The 21,979-nt window shown below is 59.0% G+C and overlaps 1 protein-coding gene across 5 annotated transcripts in view; it reads right to left on the bottom strand.

Annotated features, from left to right (window-relative positions):
• The window catches only part of UBA7 (ubiquitin like modifier activating enzyme 7), a 58,075-nt gene that overhangs the window by 10,765 nt on the left and 25,331 nt on the right, over positions 1 to 21,979 (bottom strand). For 3 of the 5 annotated variants that reach the window (XM_026657042.2, XM_026657037.2, XM_026657040.2), the window contains 9 exons: positions 12,082 to 12,189; positions 11,323 to 11,403; positions 11,057 to 11,212; positions 9,524 to 9,689; positions 8,617 to 8,813; positions 7,643 to 7,707; positions 6,993 to 7,167; positions 4,118 to 4,192; positions 533 to 722 (listed from right to left, as the gene is read on the bottom strand). In XM_026657042.2, the coding sequence (XP_026512827.1) occupies positions 533 to 722; positions 4,118 to 4,192; positions 6,993 to 7,167; positions 7,643 to 7,707; positions 8,617 to 8,813; positions 9,524 to 9,689; positions 11,057 to 11,212; positions 11,323 to 11,403; positions 12,082 to 12,189 (1,213 nt within the window). The remainder of the gene's footprint in view (positions 1 to 532; positions 723 to 4,117; positions 4,193 to 6,992; positions 7,168 to 7,642; positions 7,708 to 8,616; positions 8,814 to 9,523; positions 9,690 to 11,056; positions 11,213 to 11,322; positions 11,404 to 12,081; positions 12,190 to 21,979) is intronic. The other 2 variants (XM_026657039.2, XM_026657041.2) reach the window with 2 other exon arrangements.

Below are 21,979 nucleotides of genomic sequence, written 5' to 3' on the forward strand. Positions count from 1 at the left end.
CAGGGGCCCTGCAGCCAAGCCTCAGGCAAGGAACAGGCCAGGCTCAAGCCCTGCCTGTGCCAACGCCATCTGAGCCCCAGCGAGGGCTGTGTTGGAGTCAGGGCACCCTTTTCCCCAGGGAGCCAGGCTGGGACAGGATTCCCCTGGCCCAGGTGGGGGGGCACCCACCCGCCCTGGGCAGCAGGTACAAATGGAGATGCAGGCTGGTGGGCAGGGGCTGTCCAAGGTGGCGCCTGCGAGGGAAATGACAACTCCAGAAGGGTCCAAGCCAGGCCAGCGAGCCTGCAGGTGTCTGCAGAGGGCGATGGGCTGCTCTGCACTGGGCCCTGGGGTGCCTGGCCGCCGACTCCCACAGGACAGAGTAGAGCCCCCCCCCCGCTCCCCCACGTCAAGCAGAGCTCCCTGCCTGCCGGCACCAGGCAGAGCCCCTCCCACCCAACTGGCACCAGGCTGAGCTCCCTGCCACAGCCGGCACCCACTTCCCTCCCCCGCTGCACAGCCTCTGGCACTGCGGCCCAAGCATGGCCCTTACCGACCCTGGCGGGCGCCTCCTCCATTTCCTCCTCCGTGACAGGGATCCGCACCCCCACCTCCGGCTGGAAGGGAGGCACGGCCATGGCCCGTAGTGTCTCCCTGGCAGCTGCCCGGTCCCGGGGCACCTGCAGCCTGTGAGTCTGGGCAAAGAGGCTGGCAGCTGCCATGATATACTCCATGTGGGGGCGCTGTGGATACAGCCCGGCGCGGCGGGGGGGGGGGGGGGGGGGGGGCAGTCCCTGCTCCCTCTGTCCCACCCCTCCCTGTCCCACCCCGAACCCTGTTCTCCCTGCCCCACCACTCCCCCTGCTCTCCCTGTCCCACACCTACCTGTCCAACCCCTCCCCCTACACTCCCTGCTCCACCCCTCCATCTCCCACCTCTCCCGCCCGCCTGTACCCTGCACTGTCAACCACCCACGCCCAAAATGATTGCCCAGTGCCCTTGCCCATCCGTACCCTGCACCATCACCCACCCATGTCCAGCACCCTTGCCCACCTGCCGGCCTGTGCTCTGTACTGTCACCCGCCCCACCCACCATTGCCCTGCGCCATCATTCACCCGCCAGCCTGTACCCTGCACCATCACCCACCCATACCTGGTGCCATTGCCCTGTGTCATCATCCACACACCCGTCTGTCTCTGCACCCACCCGCCTCTACCCTGCACTGTAACCCGCCCACGCCCGGAGTCCTCGGCCACATGCCCACTCATACCCTGCACCATCACCCAACCATGCCCAGTGCCCTTGCCCACCTGCCCGTGTGTACTCTGCACCCAGGTCCAGCACCATCATACAGTCGCCCGCCTGTACCCTGCACCATCACCCACGCCCAACACCATCATGAACCCGCCTTGCTCCGTCCCACCCACCATCACCCTGTGCCATCATCCACCCACCCTCCTGTACCCTGCAGTCACTTGCCCACACCCAGCGCCCTCACCCACCCGACTGCCGGTACCTTGCACCATCACCCGCACACACCCGGCACACTCGCCCACCTACCGCCTGTACCCTTTACCGTCACCCGCACCCGGCACCCATGCACACCCACCCTTACCATCACCCGCCCACCCGTACCCTGCACCATCACGCACCCATGCCCAATGCCCTCGCCCCCCACTATCACCCATCGCTGTTGTCCGCCCACCCGCCTTTACCCTGCACTGTCACGCATGCCCACCCACCCACACCCGGCACCATCACCCACTCACCCATACCCTGCACCATCACCCGCCCCCGCCCGGTGCCCACCCATCCGCCTGTGCTCTGCACTGTCACCATCGCCCTGTGCCATCATCCACCCGCCCGCCTGTACCCTGCACCGTCACCCGCCTATACCCGGCACCATTGCCCTGGCCATCATCCAGTTGCCCATACCCTGCACCATCTGTGATAGAGTAGGGAGTATTAACCTGGTAATGTTGCATGGGGGTTTTACTAGTTTACTGTCTTCTGCTAACACGGGGCGTGCCTCCGTTTCCCTGGGGTACTGCACCAATACTAGATGGTGATGGGCAATAAGGGGGTGACTTCACTGAGGGATGATACTTGACGGTCAGCGGCTGCCCTTCGTAACCTGAGCCCAGGAGGGGGTTGGGGCCAGGTGACACCTTCTGCCGGGGAAACTGGACAGAGGCTGGAGGAGGAGCTGGGGGTGTGGCTGGGTGAGACTGCTGGAGGGAGTTTCAGTTTGGAGCTGGCTGGGGAGATAGAGGGAGGCCCAGAACCTGGGTCTGGGCTCCCCACCTCCCAGGATGGACCTAACTGAGGGGTCCTGTTTTCTGTACCTACAAGCTCTGTTTTAGACCATGTTCCTGTCGTCTAATCAACCTTCTGTTTTACTGGCTAGCTAGAGTCACAGCGAATTGCAGGAAGTGGGGGACACCATCACACGCCCATGCCTGGCGCCCTCGTCTACCCACCCGCACTCTGTGCCCGGCACCATCGCCCTGCGTCATCATGCACCCACCTACCTGTAGTGGGGGGAGGGATAGCTCAGTGGTTTGAGCATTGGCCTGCTAAACCCAGGGTTGTGAGTTCAATCCTTGTAGGGGGCCACTTAGGGATTGGAGGTAAAAATTAGTACTTGGTCCTCATAGACTTTAAGGTCAGAAGGGACCATTATGGTCATCTAGTCTGACCTCCCGCGTGATGCAGGTCACAAAAGCTGACCCACCCAATTTCCCTTATCTCAGCTGTTGAAGTCTCCAGATTGTGATTTAAAGACTTCAAGTCGCAGAGAATCCTCCAGCTTGTGACCCCTGCCCTATATGCTGCGGAGGAAGGCAAAAAACCTCCAGGGCCTCTGCCAATCTACCCTGGAGGAAAATTCCTTCCCGACCCCAAATATGGCGATCAGTAGAACCCCGAGCATACAGGCAAGATTCTCCAGCCGGACACACATTTTACCAGCGATGGCACGTTATTGCCTAATTGACTAAAATCACGTTATCCCATCAAACCATTCCCTCCATAAACTTATCTAGCCTAATCTTGAAGCCAGAGAGGTCTTTCGCCCCCACCGTTTCCCTCGGAAGGCTGTTCCAAAATTTCACCCCTCTGACAGTTAGAAACCTTCGTCTAATTTCAAGCCTAAACTTCCCCACGGCCAGTTTATATCCATTCGTTCTCGTGTTCGGCTAGTGAAGGCAGGGGGCTGGACTCAATGACCTTTCAGGGTCTCTTCCAGCTCTATGAGATAGGTGTATATCTCCATATATTTGGGGGAGGTCTAGGTTGGATATTAGGAAACACTATTTCACTAGGAGGGTAGTGAAGCACTGGAATGCGTTACCTAGGGAGGTGGTGGAATCTCCTTCCTTGGAGGTTTTTAAGACCCGGCTTGACAAAGCCCTGGCTGAGATGATTTAGTTCGGAATTGGTCCTGCTTTGAGCAGGGGGTTGGACTAGATGACCTCCTGAGGTCTCTTCCAACCCTATGATTCTATCCTGCGCCATCATCCACCCACCTGCCTGCACCGTCACCCGCCACACACTGCACCCCTCGCCCGCCTGTACCCTGTACCGTCCCATGCCCAGTACCCTCGCCCACCCACCCATACCCTGAACTGTTACCCGCCCACGCCCAGCACCATCGTCCACCCGCCCACCTGTACCGTGCACTGTCACCCGCCCACACCTGGGGCGATCACCCACCCACGCCCGGCACCATCGCCCACCCACCATTGCCCTGCACCATCATCCACCCGCCCGCCTGTACCCTGCACCATCACCCGCGTCCAACCGCCCATGCCTGGCACCCTCGCCCACTCCTGGTGCCATCGCTCGACCACACTCACCCACCTGCCCCCAGGCCCCTCAGCCCCTGCCCCAAGCACAGATCCTGCCCCTCACAGTCTCACCCCCAACATGAGCCCTGCCCCTAGCAGGGGTCCCACCCCTTGGGCCTCGGTCACCATAACCCAAACTCTAACACAGGCACCACCCCAACAGGGGCCACGCCTCATCCACTAGCCCCAGCACAGAGCTCCCTGCAGCATGGGTCCTGGCTCCACCACTGGCCCTGCCCCCACAGCCCCATCCCCCACCCGCAGGCACCCTCACCTGCTCCCCACTTACATTGTCGCAGTCAAACTCCAGGGGCTGGGGGCATCTCTTGGGTCCTGCCCAGAAGGGGACCCCGGGGCTGGTCTCCTGGGGACAGGGGAAGCCAGGGGTCAGGCCAGGGCCAGGGAGGGGCCCAGCCAATGGAGGCTCCCCTCCCCGTGTGCAGCTCCAGGGCAGGTCATAGGAACCAGGGGGCTGAAGCTCCATTGTAGGAAACACAGCAGGGACTTGTGGGCTCAGGGGACCCTGCGGGAGGGTGCACTGGGGGGTTGGGGGGGCCGGGAGGCAAGGGCTGAAGGGTTAGGAGGGCGTCAAGAGGTGGATTGATAGAGGCCCGGGGGGAATGAGAGCCCAGGAATTCAGGTGGGGACCAGATCCATGCGAAGTACAGGGGGCAGAGCCCGGTGTACTGAGCCTGGTGGCCCTGGGGGTGATTGGAGCCCAGAGGGATCAGAGCCCAGGGTATGAGCAAGGGGATTGGAGCCTGGGATACCAAGCCGGGGGCTACTGGGGGGTGGGGATTGGAGCCTGGGGTACACAACAAGGGGGATCAGAGAACCAGGGCACTGAGCCAGGGGGGATCGGAGCCAGGGGCATTGATCCGAGGGGATGGGAGCATAGGGCACTGAGCCAGGGGACGGCAGCCCAGGGCATTGAGCCAGGGGGATGGGAGCCCGGGGCACTGAGCCACGGGGATGGGAGCCGGGGGCACTGAACTGGGTGGATGGGAGCCTGGGGCACTTTAGCCGGGGGGATGGGAGCCCGGGGCACTGAGCCGGGGGGATGGAAGCCCAGGCCACTGAACCAGGGGAATGGGAGCCCAGGGCACTGAGCCGGCGGGATGGGAGTCCAGGGCACTGAGCCGGCGGGATGGGAGCCCGGAGTACTGAGCCAGGGGGATGGAGCCCGGGCCACTGAGCTGGGGGGATGGGAGCCCAGAGTACTGAGCCGGGGGGATGGGAGCCCAGGCCACTGAGCTGGGGGGATGGGAGCCAGAAGTATAGAGCCAGGGGGATCGGAGTCCGAGGTACTGAGCCACGGGATCGGAGCTAGAAGTACTCAAAAAGGGGGATCGGAGACCCAGGGTACTGAGCCAGGGGATGGGAGCCCAGGTCACTGAGCCGGGGGGATGGGAACCCAGAGTACTGAGCTGGGGGGATGGGAGCCCGGGGCAATGAGCCGGGGGTATCAGAGCCTGAGGGATCGGGGTCCGGGGCAGTGAGCAGGGGGGATCGGAGCCCAAGGTACTGAGCCAGGGGAGATGGGAGCCCGTGGCACTGTGACATTATTGACGTGAACAGTGACTGTATAGATCATTGCTGCAACGAAGGTCCTATGGTTGCACCAAATCTTGTACAAAGGAGGTCCAGTAAGGAGTCTATGGAAAGGTTATGATTTGCTGGTTATGATTATGCTGTCTGTATGTGTGTATCGTTTTTGTAGTTGAAGTTATGAATATTGGCTATGTACTTGTATCTCAATGTGTTTTGATTCTAAGTAGCCTCAGTGAATCATTTGGTCAGCTTCTTGAGAAAGGACTATTCTCAGTAAGTGCCCTATCAAGAAACCCTTAACTGACAATGGACTTTGGGAGACGCCAATCCACATCTGAGCTTTCCTGGGAACGTTCAAACTAACATGTGAACAATGGCGTTGGCCTGTAAAGAACTGAGTCATGCCCGGACATGTGACTTGCCCATGTGACTCCAAACTCCATCTTGCTACTGTGATTTTCCACAGTCAGAACAAAGGGGTGTCCTTCCACGGGAAGAGACTATAAAAGGCAGCTGCATCTCCTCCATCTTGTCTTCAGTCCTGCTTCTTACTTCTGGATTGACTTTGCTACAAACTGAAGCTCTGAACAAAGGACTGAATGACCCATCCCAGCTGTGGATGTATTCCAGAGACTTGATTTGAACCTGCAGTTTATTCCATCACTGCTACAAGCCTGAACCAAGAACTTTGCCATTGCTGTATGTAATTGATTCCATTTAACCAATTCTAGCTCTAATCTATATCTTTTTCCTTTTATGAATAAACCTTTAGATTTTAGATTCTAAAGGATTGGCAACAGCGTGATTTGTGGGTAAGATCTGATTTGTATATTGACCTGGGTCTGGGGCTTGGTCCTTGGGGATAGGGAGAACCTTTTTCCTTTTACTGGGATATTGGTTTTCATAACCATTCATCCACATAACGAGTGGCACTGGTGGTGATACTGGGAAACTGAAGTGTCTAAGGGAATTGCTTGTATGACTTATGGTTAGCCAGTGAGGTAAAACCAAAGCCCTCTCTGGTTTGGTTTGCCTTAGAAGTGGAGAAACCCCAGCCTTGGGCTGTGACTGCCCTGCTCTAAGCAATTTGTCCTGAACTGATACTCTCAGAAGTGTCCCGCCAAAGGCAGCATCGTTACAGGGGGATGGGAGCCCGGGGCACTGAACTGGGGGCATCGGAGTCCAGAGCACTGAGCCGGGGGGATGGGAGCATTGAGCTGAGGGGATGAGAGCCCGAGCTACTGAGCCGGGGTGGGGGGGGGCGGGGATGGGAGCCCGGGCTACTGGGCCGGGGGGGGGAAGGCGGGGGTACTCAGCCGGGGGGATGGAAACCCAGGACACTGAGCCAGGGGATTGAAGCCCGGAGTACTGAGCTGGGGGGATCGGAACCAGGAATATTTAGCCGGGAGGATCGGAACCTGACATACTGAGATGTGGGACCGGGACTGTAGCCAGGGGTGCTCAACAAGAGGAACAGGAGACCCAGGGTACTGAGCCGGGAAGGGGGGGGGGGGGGGGACCGGGGCCCGGGGCGGGGGGGGTGGGGGGGGAATCGGAGCCCGGGGCACTGAGCTGGGGGTATGGGAGCCCGGGGTGCCCGCGGTGCTGCTCACGTGGCCGGGTGGGAAAGCGTGCAGCAGGTTCAGGATTGTGTGGCGATAGAGGCTCTCCCAGCGCCGCCTGGCCCAGCTCACACAGTCCTGCCAGCTGCGTGGCTTCTCCTGCAGACTGCTTCGCACCCCCTCCAGATCCTGCATCGTCCGCTGTACCTCCAGGAAGGCCGGGTCCCTATGGGTACAGGGCAGTGTCAGGCCGAGCCCTAGCCCCCCACACACACAGTGCAGCACAGTGCCAGAGCCAGGGCCCAGCGGGGGAGGGTCACCCACCCAGAGAGAACCCAGGCATACTGGACCTTTCCAGGCTGGCCCCTGAGCCCTGGTACGTGTCAGCTGCTGGGCCACGGAGACCACGGACAGGCCCCAATGTCAGAGCCCCACTCCAGCCCCCCAAATCCTCAGTGGCCCCCTCAACTGCCCAACCCCTGCCCCCCAGAGTCCCCCTCCAGTCCCCAACCCTCACACCTCCCATCAGCCACCCAACCCCCCAGAACCTCCCTCAGCCCCCCACCCCTCAGAGGCACCTTCAGCTGCCCAACCCCTGCCCCCCAGCACCCTCCTCAGCCCCCCAACCCCCACAGCTCCCTTCAGCCACACAACCCCCACCCCCCAGAGCCACCCTAAAGCCCCCTCCGGCCCACACTCACTCCAGGAATTTGTTGACATTCTCCGCAGGCACCTTGAAGAGCCCGTCAAATTCATCCCGGGCCCACTGTGGGGGGGGGGGGGGGGTGAGTTACACACAGGCTGGGGTTGCCCCACTCCCACCCAATCCTATCAGGGCATGGGCAGGACCCCCATGCTGCCCCCTGGCGTGGCCCATGCTGAGGGCCAAATGCTCTGGCTGCTGAGTGCTCAGAGCCCCAGCACTGGGGCGGGAGCAGAGGCAGGCGGCCAGGGCAGGGGGTTTCTAGGAGGGGGCCCGGCGACAGCTCCTGCAGCCCCCAAGGCCTAGGGCCGGGCCCCGAGACAGGGAGACAGGCAGGGCCTGGGCCGTGCACACAGTGTGTGCAGGGTGCGGGGACTGCATGTCCAAGGGTCTGTGTCGGTGGGGGGCAGCATGTGGGTGGGGGGCAGCATGTGGGCAGGAGGGGCAGTGTGTGGGCTGGGAAGCAGGAAGGCCCTGCCAGCAGCCCCGACAGCCCCTTCCTCTGCCAAATAAGCAGGCCAGAGGCCGGGGGCCCAGTGCAGGGCTGGGAACTGCAGTGCCCGGAGAGCCACTTGGCAGGTCAGAGTGCTCCCCAGCCCTGCCCCAGGCACAGTCGCCCCTGCCCTTGCTGGGCCCCAGATGGCCTGGGCCTGCATCGGACAGCTAGAGAAGGGCTATGGCGCAGCCTGGCCACTGGCTCTGGGACTTCACCATGGGGCGGGCATCTACTGGGCAACTGGGGTCGGGGAAGGCACCGGCTGGGGACAGGGCACAGATTGGAGGGGGTTCAGGTCTGGGGCAGGGAGGAAGGGCCGGGCCTAACCTCAGGATGCAGGGAGGGGCCAGGCCCAGGCCAGGGGTGGGGAGGCCCGATCTCTGGACAGGAGTGGGCCAGGCCAGGGGTGGGGAGGGGCCAGTCCCAAGCCCAGGATGGAGAGGGCCCAGGTTCCGGAAGCGGGGAGAGACGACCACCTGCAGGGTGTGTTCGATGACACTGGGGAAGTGGCGCAGGGTGCACAGGGGCACGGCCGACTCCGTGAGGTCCGGGGGGCTTCCGAATGGCTGCGTCAGGTGGGGCACGATGACCTGCACGTGGCCCTTGGTGCCCTCGGTGCCCGAGTCCAGCAGGGGCTTGAGGTAGCGGATGCAGCGGCCGTCAACATAGGCCCCTGTGGGAAACGAGTGGCGAGCTCATGGGGATGCCACACTTCTGCCCCTCCCCCTGCCCAGGCAGCCTCCGGGGCAGCTAGAGAGCAAGGCCCTGGGGTGCATCCTGCTAGCCCCCCAGGAGGCACTGCCTTTCGGATGAGATCTCAGGAAGCTCCACCCAGCAGAGACCCCCAGGAAATGCCCCAGCCAAGGGAGGCAGAGCAGAGACTGAGCCAAGGCCAGGGAAGGAAGCAGCAGCCTCTTCCCAGGGCCTGTCCCGGGTCAGTCTCTGTGCCAGGCGGGGCCTGTGGCGAGCTGGCACAAGCTGGCGATGTGGGTGGGTGTAGCAGGGGCATGGGAATGTGGCAGTGGGTGTGGGGCACAGGCATGTGGCGTGGCGGGCTGTTGGGCGTGGGCAGTGGCAGTATGTGGCAGGGGCGTAGGAACGTGGTAGTTGGCGTGGGGGCACAGGCATGTGGCATGGTGGAGTGTGGGACAGTATGTGGCAGGGGCATGGGAATGTGGCAGTGGGCGTGGAAGCACAGGCATGTAGTGTGGTAGGGTGTGGGCAATGGCAGTATGGGGTGGGATGTGGGAATGTGGCAGTGGGCGTGAAGGCACAGGCATGTGGCGTGGTGAGGTGTGGGGCATGGCCAGTGGGAGTATGTGACAGGGGTATGGCCCCAGGCGCTCAGAGCCAGGCTGCCTGTGGCAGTGCCTGGACACTCACGGGCCTGCATGCTGTCCAGTGCGTTGGCCACACCGTCCAGGGCCATGAAGAAGTCGTCTCCGTAGAGCATCTCCGTGTCGGGCCCCACATGGTGCGGCTGGGCCGTCACCCTGGTCATGGGGTTCATGCGCCGTACAGCTGCCGCCGCCGTCTCTGACTTCAGCTTCTGCAAGGGCCACGGGAGCCGTGAGCAGTGGGGGGACCAGGGAGCCCCACCCCCATTGGTGCTGCACCCCCCAGGGAGACCCCAGCCCAGGTACTGGGCCAGGCTGGGCTGCTCCTTTGTTATCTGCCAGCTCCATGGACCTCTTCCGGGCCCAGAGCCAGTGGCAGGGAGGATAACGGTCCAGGCTGTGGAAAGTCAGTGCCCCTGGCTGGCGCCCGACCCCTCACCAGCAGGGCCGGCTTTAGGGCGATTCACCCGATTCCCCCAAATCGGGCCCCGCGCCCCTAAGAGGGCCCCGCAACGTCCCTAAGGACCATCCGCCGCTGTGCCGCCGAAGGCACCGGCAGCCAATAGAGCTGCCACCGAAGTCCCGCCGCTGTCTTCGGCGGCAGCTCTTTTTAATCGGGCCCCGCAGTGCCTAAAGCTGGCCCTGCTCACCAGGGACCCCTTGGGCCCAGCCAGGGGACAAAGGGCAAGAGTCAGAGCCAGGCAGGAGACTGCACTCCCTCTCCCCCTCCCTCAGACGCACCCATCCTCATCCCCCATGCAGAACCGCCCAGGTAGGGGCTGTGGGTCGGGAGTGAGGGGCAATGGCAGAGCTAGGGGACGGTGGAGTCCACGACTCAGCAAGCAGGGGGCTGCGGGTTGGGAGTGAGGGGCACCGGCAAAGCTGGGGGAGCCCAGGGCTGGGCTAGCAGGGGGCTGCAGGTCAGGGAGTGAGGGGCACTGGCAGAGCTGGGGGGAGCCCAGGGCTGGGGCAGCAGGGGGCTGCGGGTTAAGAGTGAAAGGTGTCAAGGGCTAGGGTTGCCAACCCTCCCGATTTCTAACGGAGTCTCCCAGAATCAGGCTCAATCTCCCGGAGGCTACTGAAGCCAAGCCAGGAGATTTTAGGTGCTAAAAATCTGGCACTGGAGTGGGGTGAAGGCAGGCTCCCTGCCTGCCCTGGCTCTGCGCCGTTCCCGGAAGTGGACAGCACATCCCTGCAGCCCCTGGGGCAGGCGCAGGGGGTCTTCATGCACTGCCCCCGCCCCAAGAGCCAACTCCGCAGCTCCCATTGGCCGGAGTTTGCACCCCGCATCCCTTCCTGCACCCTAACCCCCAGGCTCAGAGCCTCCTCCCACACTATGAACCCCTTGGCCCCGGCCCAGAGCCCACACGCCCCCCTGTCCCAGCCTGGTGAAAGTGAGTGTGGGTGGGGGACAGTGAGTGATGGAGAGGACGGATGGAGTGAGTGGGGCGGGACCTCAGAGAAGGGGCATGGCAGGGGTGGGGCCTCAGGGAAAGGGGCGGGGCAGGACTTTTGGATTTGTGTGATTAGACAGTTAGCAACCACAGTCAAGGCCTTGCCCGGCCCTCGCCCCACTCACACCCACATCCTGCGGGCGGAAGAGCAGCTGCCGGCTGAGGTTGGAGCGCTCAATGGTGTCCATGTCCGTCACGGTGACGCTCCCGCCCTCGCCAGCCGCCAGCCCAATCATTGCAAAGTTCTTCAGCAGCTCACAGCCAATAGCTCCGGCTCCCACCTAGCGAGAGGAGGTGGGGTCAGCATGGTCCTGCCTTGAGTGCCCTGCCTCACCCACTCTGCCCCCCAGCCCTCCGTCCCACCTCCTGGCCCCTCTCCCGGCCTACTCACCACGAAGTACTTCTGCCGGCCCAGCCTCTCCTGGAAGTCAGCCCCGAACACAGCGATCTGCCCATCGTAGCGGCTGCCACGCTGTTGGAGCAGAGGGACAGACTAACAGCTCCCTCACAGCACCCCTCCCCCAACCAACTTCGCCCCCAGTGCCCCCCCCAGCTGGCTCCCCACACTGACCCCCTTCAGCAGGGCCCACCCTGCTCCTCCCCCAGCTGGCTCCCCACATAGGGTTGCCAACTTTCTGATTGCAGAAAACCGAACACCCTTGCCATGCCCTGAGGCCCCACCTCTGCCTTGCCCCTTCTCCGAGGCCCCGCCCCCACTCACTCCATCCCCCTCCCTCTGTCACTCGCTCTCCCCCACCCTCACTCACTTGCTCATTTTCCCCAGGCTGGGGAAGGGGGTTGGGGTGCAGGAGGGGGTGAGGGCTCCAGCTGGGGGTGCGGGCTCTGGGGTGGGACCGGGGATGAGGGGCTTGGGGTGCAGGAGGGGGCTCCAGGTTGGGGCCGAGGGGTTTGGAATGTGGGAGGGGGATCAGGGCTGGAGCAGAGGGTTGGGGTGCCAACTGGACTTTTAGCGGCCCGGTCAGCTGTGCTGACCAGAACCGCCAGGGTCCCTTTTCGACCGGGCATCCCAGTCAAAAACCGGACGCCTAGCAACCCTATCCCTGCACAGGGCTGAGTGAGGGGCCCGGCCCCAGAGCCAGTGGCTCCCAGGCTGTGTCTGTCAGCGGGCGGCAGTGGGCACAGCACTCACCGGGGCACAGGACTCCTCCATCAGCAGCGTAGTGCCCTGCTCGGGCAGGCACTCCAGTGCGTCGAAGTAAAACCATTGCGCCAGCGGCAAGAACTTCCCTGAGGCAGCCTGGGCACAGCGAGATGGGCAACGTCAGTTCTCCTGGGGCCCCGAGTGCCTGGCCAGTGCCTGCCAGTAGAGCAGGGCTAGCTGCGCTGCAGAGAGACTGGCAGCACCATGGGCTGGCTGCCACAGGAGAACACAGCACACTGTGCCAGGCCCAGCAGTATCACCAGGTGCCCAGCAGAGCAGTGCTTCCTGGCACAGGAACAGGCACCTGAGCACCCCCAGACCTTCCTATCCCATCCCGCTGCGGGGGGCTGCACCCCCAGCCTCCAGGCTCCTGACCCCGCTGCAGTGGTAGCGCCACCTGCTGGCCATTTGTGCAGATGTAGCTCAGAGACAACAGGATCCTGCCACTGGCTCCCTGTGAGCATGCAGGCCAGTCCCCAAGACGAGGGAGTCAGGGACCCTGCCCAGCCCCAGGTGAAGACCAGGTGACTCTTGGACCGGGAAGTGAGACAAAGACAAGGAGGAGCAACAGGGTGTCTGAGGTTGGGTTGCTGGAAGCTGGGCAGTCTGCTTGGGGGAACTGGAAGAGGGGGAGTCCAGGGTTTCTGGCCCAGGACTCCCCAAGATGGACTTGGCTGAAAATCACTGATTTCTGTGCTAACAAGTTCTGTACTACGCTGTGTTCCTGTCAACTAATAAACCTTCTGTTTTACCGGCTTGCTGTGTGTCACATTTGACGTGGAGCTGGGGTGCAGGGCCCTCTGGCTTCCCCAGGAACCCCCCCAGGTGACCTCGCTGCAGGAAGCGCATGGTGTGGAAGGGGATGCTGAATGTTCCGAGGTCAGATCCAGGAAGGTCGAAACTGTGTAAGCTTCTTGCCCTGGAGACAGTATGCTCAGAGATAGTAGTCATGCTCCCCCAGTGTCCTGACTGGCTTCATATGGAGTAGTTCCAGAGAATCGCGCTGGTGACTCTGTGTCAACTGGTGGCAGGTTCCAGGAGGTGGAGGAGCCAACGGCTTAACCCCGAGAGAGAATGGACCCCCGAGAAGTGCTGTTGCACTGAAGGGGTTCCTCCCAGGGACCGTGGGGAGCTGAGAGAGCACAGGCCTGTGAGTCCATGACTACTTGGGAACAGCATGGAGATAGCCTATAACCACTTCCTTAAGAAGGACATTGTAGAGCTGTGCAGAGAGAGAGAGAGGGCTGCATATTGGAAAGTTCACTAAGGCACAGCTGATTGCTCAGTTGGAAGAGGAGGATCACTGTAAGGAGCCGGTTCCTGACCCAACTGGTGCTGCGAGAGAGGCTGAGAGCAGCCAGGCAGCCCAGGACCCACACTGGTTCCTGACCCAGCTGGGGCGTGAGAGAGGCTGGGAGCAGCCGGTGTCCTGAAGACCCATGCCCCGACCAGCAGGGGGTCTCCACCAGGATCCCCATTGGTGGATCTGAGATGGATGGAATTGGAGCTGAGATCGAAGGAGTCAGAGGACCATGAGAGGCAGGGAAGGCATGAAGCAGAACAGCAGGAGAGACAGCGGCAGCATGGACTCGTGATGGTTGACCTGAGAGGCAGAATGACCCGCCATTGGTGAGTGGGGATGGACCTCGGGGTGCCAATTCCACAGGGAACCTCAACACTAAATTGCTGCCCCAGGTTAAGGAGGGGGAAGATCTAGATGCCTGTCTCATGGCCTTTGGGAAGGCTGGCAATTGGAACCAGGCTGGCCCTGCGGAAAGGCTCCGGAGTCTAGCCCCATTCCTGGGTCCCAAGGCCATAGAGCTGTTTAGCCAGATGGGCGGGGTGGCAGACTGGCCCTCACTCCCTGCCCCAGCATATGTCTGCGTGGACTTTCCTGGGCTCGGGCCCCTCAGACCCCCAGTGGGAGCAGAAGGTGATGGTCATTGGGGAGACATTCCTGGGGTGGTGAGATCCTGAGACAGAGAGAACTGTTGTCAGGCCCTGGGTGGTGCAGCCTCACCAGATGCTGAGGGGCTGTGTGACCTGGGTGAAGGTCCCAGGGATGAAGCCCCTCGCCCTGCCAATGGCCCAGATCCCTGTGCACACACAGGAGGGGTCGGGCTGGCTGATAGTTGGGGGTTCTCCAAAATATCGACTGTGACCTCCTGTTGAGGGATGACTGTGTCTATTTGGGACAGGATCCAGGCCCTGCTCCTGTAACGGCTGATGATTTGAATTTGAATCCAGGGAATCAATTGGCTGAGACTGAAGTGGTCAGTGAATATGCAAATGACCTGGCTGGCAGGGGGCAGGAGCTGCTAAGCTCAGGATACCTGCCTGTCTGTAACCAGAGCCCTGGAGCTGAGTGGGACAGAGAGATACTTCCAGTCCCCCTGCACACGGGAGAGCCTTCCAAAGGGAGGGACCGAGGGCAGGCATGGTTGCAGGACATCCTTTCCTTGCCAAAACCTCAAACACATGCCTGAATTGAGAGCCTTCTCCAAAGAGGCAGAAGAATCTGTATCTGAGCACCTACCATGGTACACAAAGGGATTGGAAAATGGAATAGACACTAAAGAAGCCAAACTGTGTGAACAAAGTCTGTCTGTCATAAATTGGCTGTTAATCTTGTGTCTTTTGCTACTTCATCTATGGGTCAAGACAAAGAAGTTGATGCTAATGGTAAACGCTTTGAAGATGTGTGACATACCTGATTTGTGGAAAAAACCTCCGTACATGCTAGGGGTTGTAACAAGACAGTACCACAAACCTGATGCTTCTCAGCTAATACCTGTAAACAGGCTTAGAGCTTGGCACATCAGCGGACGCATAACAGGCCTACACTACTGTGTGGAAGCAGAAACGGAGGCACACCACCTCATGGCATTGGTGGCTAAATGCCAAGACACTTACACTTTAACAGATATTGCTATCTGCATACTGTTAGCAATACTACACCCCAACATGTTTTCAGGCACCCAGGGACCAGGAACCCAGAACTTTGCTAGAACACCTATGAATGACATCATAGGGTTTAAAGGTTCTGGACGGGTGTGTAACCAGAGACAAACAGAAATTTTACATGTACTGCCTCCGCCATGGACAGTGTCCAAGACTCCGGGAGTAAGTTCAGGAGGAGGGTGTGACATTGCACTCCATACGTTTTATGGAACTATGTTTATAAGTGTGAATATGATGTAACTGGAATATGCTTTATGCAAAAGGTCTCTTGTAAGCTATCATTACAAAGCTTATAATCTACTGAGTGTGTTCATCCTATTTGTATGAATGTATCATTCTTGTATCTAAAACTAGAAATATGAAGTTAAATCTGAGGTCCTATTGTAATTATGCAAAATGTGGGCCATTAATGGTGACTTGGAATCTTGATGGCTCCCATTGACTAGGACAATTGGTTGTAGATGGTTTATTTACCTGCAAGTCTTCTCGTGGAAGGGTGGGGGCCAGCCTGTGGATAATGAAGAATGAGGTCTTAAAGTGACACGTGACCATGTCACCTGATACTGGAATCCATCTTAAACCTGGTGCTTTTCCATTTAGAAGGAGGGGTAGGGATCAAGAGAGATAAAGGAGTCCCGCCTTGGGCCAAAGCTATAAAAGGGGGTGGAGCAGAACAAGGGTGGTGGCCAGTCATAAGAAATCCCCAAGCTACCACCTGAGCTGGAACAAGGACTGTACCGGGGGAAACAATTGGGCCCAGACTAAGAATGAGTCTAGTCTGTGAAAGAAGCTTATTGGGACATCTCTGAGGGTGAGATTTACCTGTATTCAGTTTCTTAATATATTAGGCTTAGACTTGCATGTTTTGTTTTATTTTGCTTGGTAACTTACTTCTGTCTGTTATTGCTTGAAACCACTTAAATCCTACTTTTTAATTCTTAATAAAAATCACTTATTTATTACTGAACCCAGAGTAAGTGATTAATACCTGGGGGAGTAAACAGCTGTGCATTTCTCTCTATCAGTGTTATAGAGGGCGGACAATTTATGAGTTTACCCTGTATAAGCTTTATACAGAGTAAAACAGATTTATTTGGGGTTTGGATCCCATTGGGAGCTAGGTGTCTGGGTGCTGGAGATAGGAGTACCTGCTGAGTGGTTTTCAGTGAAAGCCTGCATGTAGAGGGTCCGGACTCACCCCTGCGGCACCTCCTGCTGGTCATCCAGGGAATCAGCTCACCAGCCTCTGGAGCGCCCTCTGCAGGCCAGTGATCCGCCTTGTCCTCTGCACTGGCCCCCGTGTCCCTCCTAGGACCCCGGTGCCCCTTTGCTCTGGGTGCTGCCCCCTGGCAATACCCCACAGATCTGGGTCTCCCCTCCCAGGGGAACCCCCACCCACTATCCCCACCTTGCCTCAGTACTAGGCCACTGCCAGTCACCAACTAGCCCCCGCTCCCTGGGGCAGACTGCAGTATAGGCCACTCATCACTGGCAAGGAGGGTTTGTTCCTGCTGCCTTGGCCTAGCCCTGGGCTGCTCTCTGCAACCCCCAGTACCCCTTGGCCTATTACCAGGCCGCAGGCTGGGGCTATCCAGGCTGGAGCTCCCCAGCTCCTCAGCCTTTCCCCAGCCCTGCTCCACTACAGGTACCCTGTCTAGCTCCCTGCAGCCAGGCCCTTCTCTCTCTGAAGGCAGAGAGAGACTCTACTCAGCTCCTGGCTCCTAGCCTCTTGTATAGGCCTGCTGAGGCTGTTTGGGGCGTGGCCCCAGCTGCAGCCACTTCCCCCAATCAGCTCAGCCTTCACGCTGCCTGCTCCCCAGGCTATCTCAGGCCCTTCCAGGCAGGAGCAGGTGTCCACCCTGCTACACTGCAGCTTTGGGGATGTGGTTCAGACCTGGGTCTGTGTTGCAGCAGACTAGCATGTCTGGCTCAACAAGACAGGGTTCTGGAGTCCCAAGCTGACAGGGAAAATGGGCTCAGAGGTAGTTTCAGCACATCAGGTGACAGTTCCAAGGGGGTCTCTGTGACCGAACCCGTCACAGCCCGCTCACGCAGGCTCTTATGCTGTGAGCAAAGCAGTGGGCTCGCTGCCTGCCCTCACTGGGACAGCAGGGGAAAAGATGAGCCCAGGGGGATCGGAGACCCCAGCTGAGTGTGGGGAGCCACAGCCAGCGGGGGGACAGCTGCCAACCAGGGCTCCCTTGTCCAGAGGTGCAAAAGGCCCAGGACAAGGGTAAAGCAGCCTTGAGACACCTGCCTGTCATAGTGGAGCCTTTTCAGAAGGTGGCCCTGGATTTGGTGAGAGACGAATGGGAGGGGAAGGCTTCCCCCGATGAAGAATCAGTGGTGGAGTATGTACTGACTTTCCGGGAAAAGCTTGATGAGTTCATGGGTCTGGCCAGGGAGAACCTAGTCAGGGCCCAAGGGAGGCAGAAGGTCTGGTAGGACCACTCAGCGTATGGCACCAGGGACCAGGTGAGGGGTCTCATCCCAGTGAGGAAGAATAAGCTACAAGCTGCCTGGGACAGGCCCTTTAAGGTCATCAAACAACTGAATGAGGAGAACGATGTGGTGGAACTGCACAACTGGGCTCACAGTCCGAGGGGACCAGGTCAACATGATGGAGCCGTACTGTGACAGGGAGAGGCTGGTACTGGCCGTGTGTGGGTCTCTTCCCTGAGACAGGAGCCGGCCCCTTGCTGGAATCAATTTCCCTCTCTGACCAGCTAACCTCTGCCTAGCAGGCAGAGATCAGAGATCATACCAACAGCTGTTTTCCAACCGGCCTGGGCTCACTAACCGAGCTGTCCACTGGGTGGAGATGGGAGCCAGCCCTCCCATCAGGTGTTCCCCATTCAAAGTGACTGGGAACACAGCCCAGGCCCTGGAGGGAGAGGTCAGAGACATGCTGGCTTTAGGGGTGATCCAGCCATTCACCAGCCCCGGGGCCTCTCCCGTGGTGCTGGTCTTCAGGAAAGATGGGTCGATCCGATTCTATGTGGCCTATTGGAAGCTCAGTGCCATCACTACATCTGGTGCCTGCCCCATGCCTATGCCTGATGAGATACTAGACAAGTTGGGGAGGACTTGGTACCCCACAACCGGGGATCTCACCAAAGGCTACTGGCAGATGCCTTTGGATCCAGATGGCAGGTTGAAACCTGCTTTTGTCATCCCTTTGGGGCTGTACAAATCCCTGGTCCTACCTTTTGGCCTCAAGTTGACGCCGGTCACCTGCCAGCACCAGGTGGATCAGTTACTGAGGGGGATGGAGAATTTTACCCTAACGTACATTGAGGATATTTGTGTCTTTAGCCAGACCTGAGAGGACCATGTGTCCCAGGTGAAGAGGGGGCTGAGTCGCCTCCAGGATGCAGGGCTGACTGTAAAAGCTGCCAAGTGCAAGGTGGGGATGGCAGAGGTGTCGTACCTGGGCCACAAGCTGGGGAGCGGCTGCCCAAAGCCAGAGCTGGCCAAGGTGGAGGCGATCAGAGACTGGCCTGCTCCCCAGACTAAGAAACAGGCCCAGGCCTTTATTGGAATGGTGGGGCACTACCAGAGGTTTGTGCCCCACTTTAGCTCTGAGTCAGCTCCCATCACTGAGTTATGCAAGAAGGGTGAGCCAGACAAACTGATCTGGACTGGGCAGTGCCAGAGGGCTCTCTGCACGCTGAAGGAGGATCTGGTCAAGGGCCCGGTGCTGGGAAACCCAGACTTTGACAAGACCTTTGGTATTCACCAATGCCACACACACAGGGCTGGGGGTGGTGCCGATGCACACTGATGCAAAGGGGGAGAAACACCCCATCATGTTCCTGAGCAGGAAGCTGCTGCCCCGGGAGCAGGGCTATGCAGTCATAGAGAAGGAATGCCTGGCCCTGGGGTGGGTTCTTGAAAGGCGGCAGCCGGATCTATTTGGGCGGCGCTTCACTGTGTATCCGGACCACTCGCCCTGCCGTGGCTGCACCAAATGCAAGGGGCCAAAGTCAAGCTCCTGAGGTGGAGTCTGTCCCTCCTGGAGTATGAGATGGAGGTGGTCCATGTTAAGGGGAGTACAAATGTTATAGCTGATGCTTTGTCCTGGAGAGGGAGACCTGAACTTCCCCAGGCCACTGGCTAAAGTGACTCTGCTCAGTTCAGTCTCAAAGGGGGAGAGATGTGACGAAGTGGGGATTTTCCCTTGTTATGTTGTATGTGAGTCTTAGGCCTTGGCTACACTTGCGAGTTACAGCGCTGTAAAGGCTCCCCCAGCGCTGTAACTCACTTCCCGTCCACACTGGCAAGGTATTTGCAGCGCTGTATCTCCGTGGTTGCAGCGCTGCATGTACTCCACCTCTCCGAGAGGAATAGCGAGTATTGCGCTGCCGCTGCAGCGCCAGTGTGGCCGCCCAATGCGCTGTGAATGGCCTCCAGAATAATTCGGCAGTATCCCACAATGCCTCTTCTAGCCACTCTGGTCATCAGTTCAAACTCTACTGCCCTGGCCTCAGGTAACCAACCATGTGACTGACCCTTTACATTCCCCGGGAATTTTAAAAATCCCCTTCCTGTTTGCTCAGCCCGGCGTGGTGTGGAGTGCTATCAGCGAATCTTTCCAGGTGACCATGCCTCCCCGCGCCAAGCGAGCCCCAGCATGGAGCAATGGCGAGTTGCTGGACCTCATCAGTGTTTGGGGGGAGGAAGCTGTACAGTCCCAGCTGCGCTCCAGCCATAGGAATTACGATACCTTCGGGAAGGTATCAAAGGACATGATGGAAAGGGGCCATGACCGGGACGCCCTGCAGTGCAGGATTAAAGTGAAGGAGCTCCGGAGTGCCTACCGCAAAGCCCGCGACACAAACGGCCGCTCGGGTGCTCCCCCCGCAACCTGCCGATTCTACGAAGAGCTGGATGCGATACTTGGGGTTAACCCCACCTCCACTCCGAGCACCACCATGGACACTTCAGAGCCAGTGTGGGGGGGAGGAGGAAGAGGAGGAAAACGGGAGTGATGGTGGTGGGCCGGATGGAGACACCCCGGAATCCCTGGAGCCATGCAGCCAGGAGCTCTTCTCGAGCCAGGAGGAAGGTAGCCAGTCGCAGTGGCCAGTACTTGGTGGAGGACAAACAGAAGAGCAGGTTCCCGGTAAGCGGGTTTTTTTTTCGGGAAGGAATTTTTTCGGTGAGGGCTCTTTGGGAGAGGAGGGTTAGGCATGCATGCCTAGATGTGGAATAGTGCATTGATGTGGTTTATCACATCGCGGTAATCGGCCTCGGTAATCTCCTCGAATGTCTCATCCAGAATGTGTGCACTGCGCTTGCGCAGGTTTATCGGGAGATCCACCGTGGTCCTTGTCCCAGCCAGGCTAACGTGTCCACGCCACTGTGCCGCGAGGGGCGGGGGGACCATTGCTGCACACAGGCAAGCTGCATATGGGCCAGGGCGGAAGCCGCATTGCAGTAGAAGACCCTCCCTTGCTTCCCAGGTCACCCTCAGCAGCGAGATATCATCCAGGACAAACTCCTGTGGAAAATGTTGGGAAAGTGTTCAGTGTAGGTGCCCCCTGAAGCTGTTGGCTCTCCCCAAGGCACAGAAACCCAGAGGACAGTGCAGCCCTGAAACAATCAGTCCCCCTTACTCACCATTTTGAGGCTCCCGTGGGATATGTGTGCTCTGTTTCAGACGGGAAAATTATGCTATTGTGTAGACCCTGTGTGTTTTCTACTCCTTAAGTGCGGGGGGAATCTGTCTGGTATAAACAATGCTGCCTCTGTTAAATGTTGCATTTTGCCTATACAGCTGCATCAACCCTGAGACCTCAGCCGTCCCTCTTATCGCCTGCTCAGAGACTGCAAAGACTCAGGAAGAGACCGCGAAAAAGCAAAGAAGACATGCTGCAAGAAGTGATGCGGCAATCTCTTAAAGAGAATGAGAAAGCACAGGAGTGGAGGGAGAGAGAAAGCAGGATCTGCCAGGAAAACGCAGAGCACCGGCGGCAAAGCACCGCGCACCGGCAGCAAAGCACTGATAGGCTCATAAGCATCCTGGAGCGCCAAGCAGATGCTATCCAGGAGCTGGTAGCCATGCAGAAAGAGGAGCAGTACTGCAAACGCAAACGCCACCCCCCCCCTACAGCCCTTGTCCCAAAACTCTTTCCGTTGTGCCCCACTGTCACCTCCAACCCACTTTCCCCAACTTCCGTGTTCTTCACGCCACCCGCTGCCTCCAACACCAGTATCTTCACCACCCAGCCCTGAAAACCACGACCCTTACCCTCTGCACTCAACCCCCATCACCATACAGTATAGCTGTCCTGAAGTGCAGCACTCACTGCACAGCACACCAGACAGGACATACGCGAATCTGTGATTGTACTGTTCCCCACTCCACCCCCTTGTTTCTTTTCAATAAATAATTTTTTTTTCTTTTCAATAAATGGATTCTTTGGCTTTGAAAACATTCTTTATTATTGCATAAAGTAAAAGACTCCTTAGCCCAGGAAATAAACAGGCACTGCAAGTCTGCTTGTCTGCTAAGCAGACAATGATTCCTAAAGATTGGAACTACTGCACTTCACTCCCGTGCAGGGCACCAGATATCACTGCTGGTTTTCAGCCTCAAATTGCTCCCTCAAGGCATCCCTAATCCTTGCAGCCCCGCGCTGGGCCCCTGTAATAGCCCTGCTCTCTGGCTGTGCAAATTCAGCCTCCAGGTGTTGAACTTCGGAGGTCCATGCCTGAGTGAAGCTTTCACCCTTCCCTTCACAAATATTATGGAGGGCACAGCACGCGGATATAACCGCGGGGATGCTGTTTTCGGCCAAGTCCAGCTTCCCATACAGAGATCGCCAGCGGCCCTTTAAACGGCCAAAGGCACACTCCACAGTCATTCGGCACCGGCTCAGCCTGTAGTTGAACCGTTCCTTGCTGCTGTCAAGGCTCCCTG

Source organism: Terrapene carolina, unplaced genomic scaffold, assembly GCF_002925995.2.
Source record: "Terrapene carolina triunguis isolate 2854851 unplaced genomic scaffold, T_m_triunguis-2.0 Scaffold235, whole genome shotgun sequence".
Classification (NCBI taxonomy): Eukaryota; Metazoa; Chordata; order Testudines; family Emydidae; genus Terrapene; species Terrapene triunguis.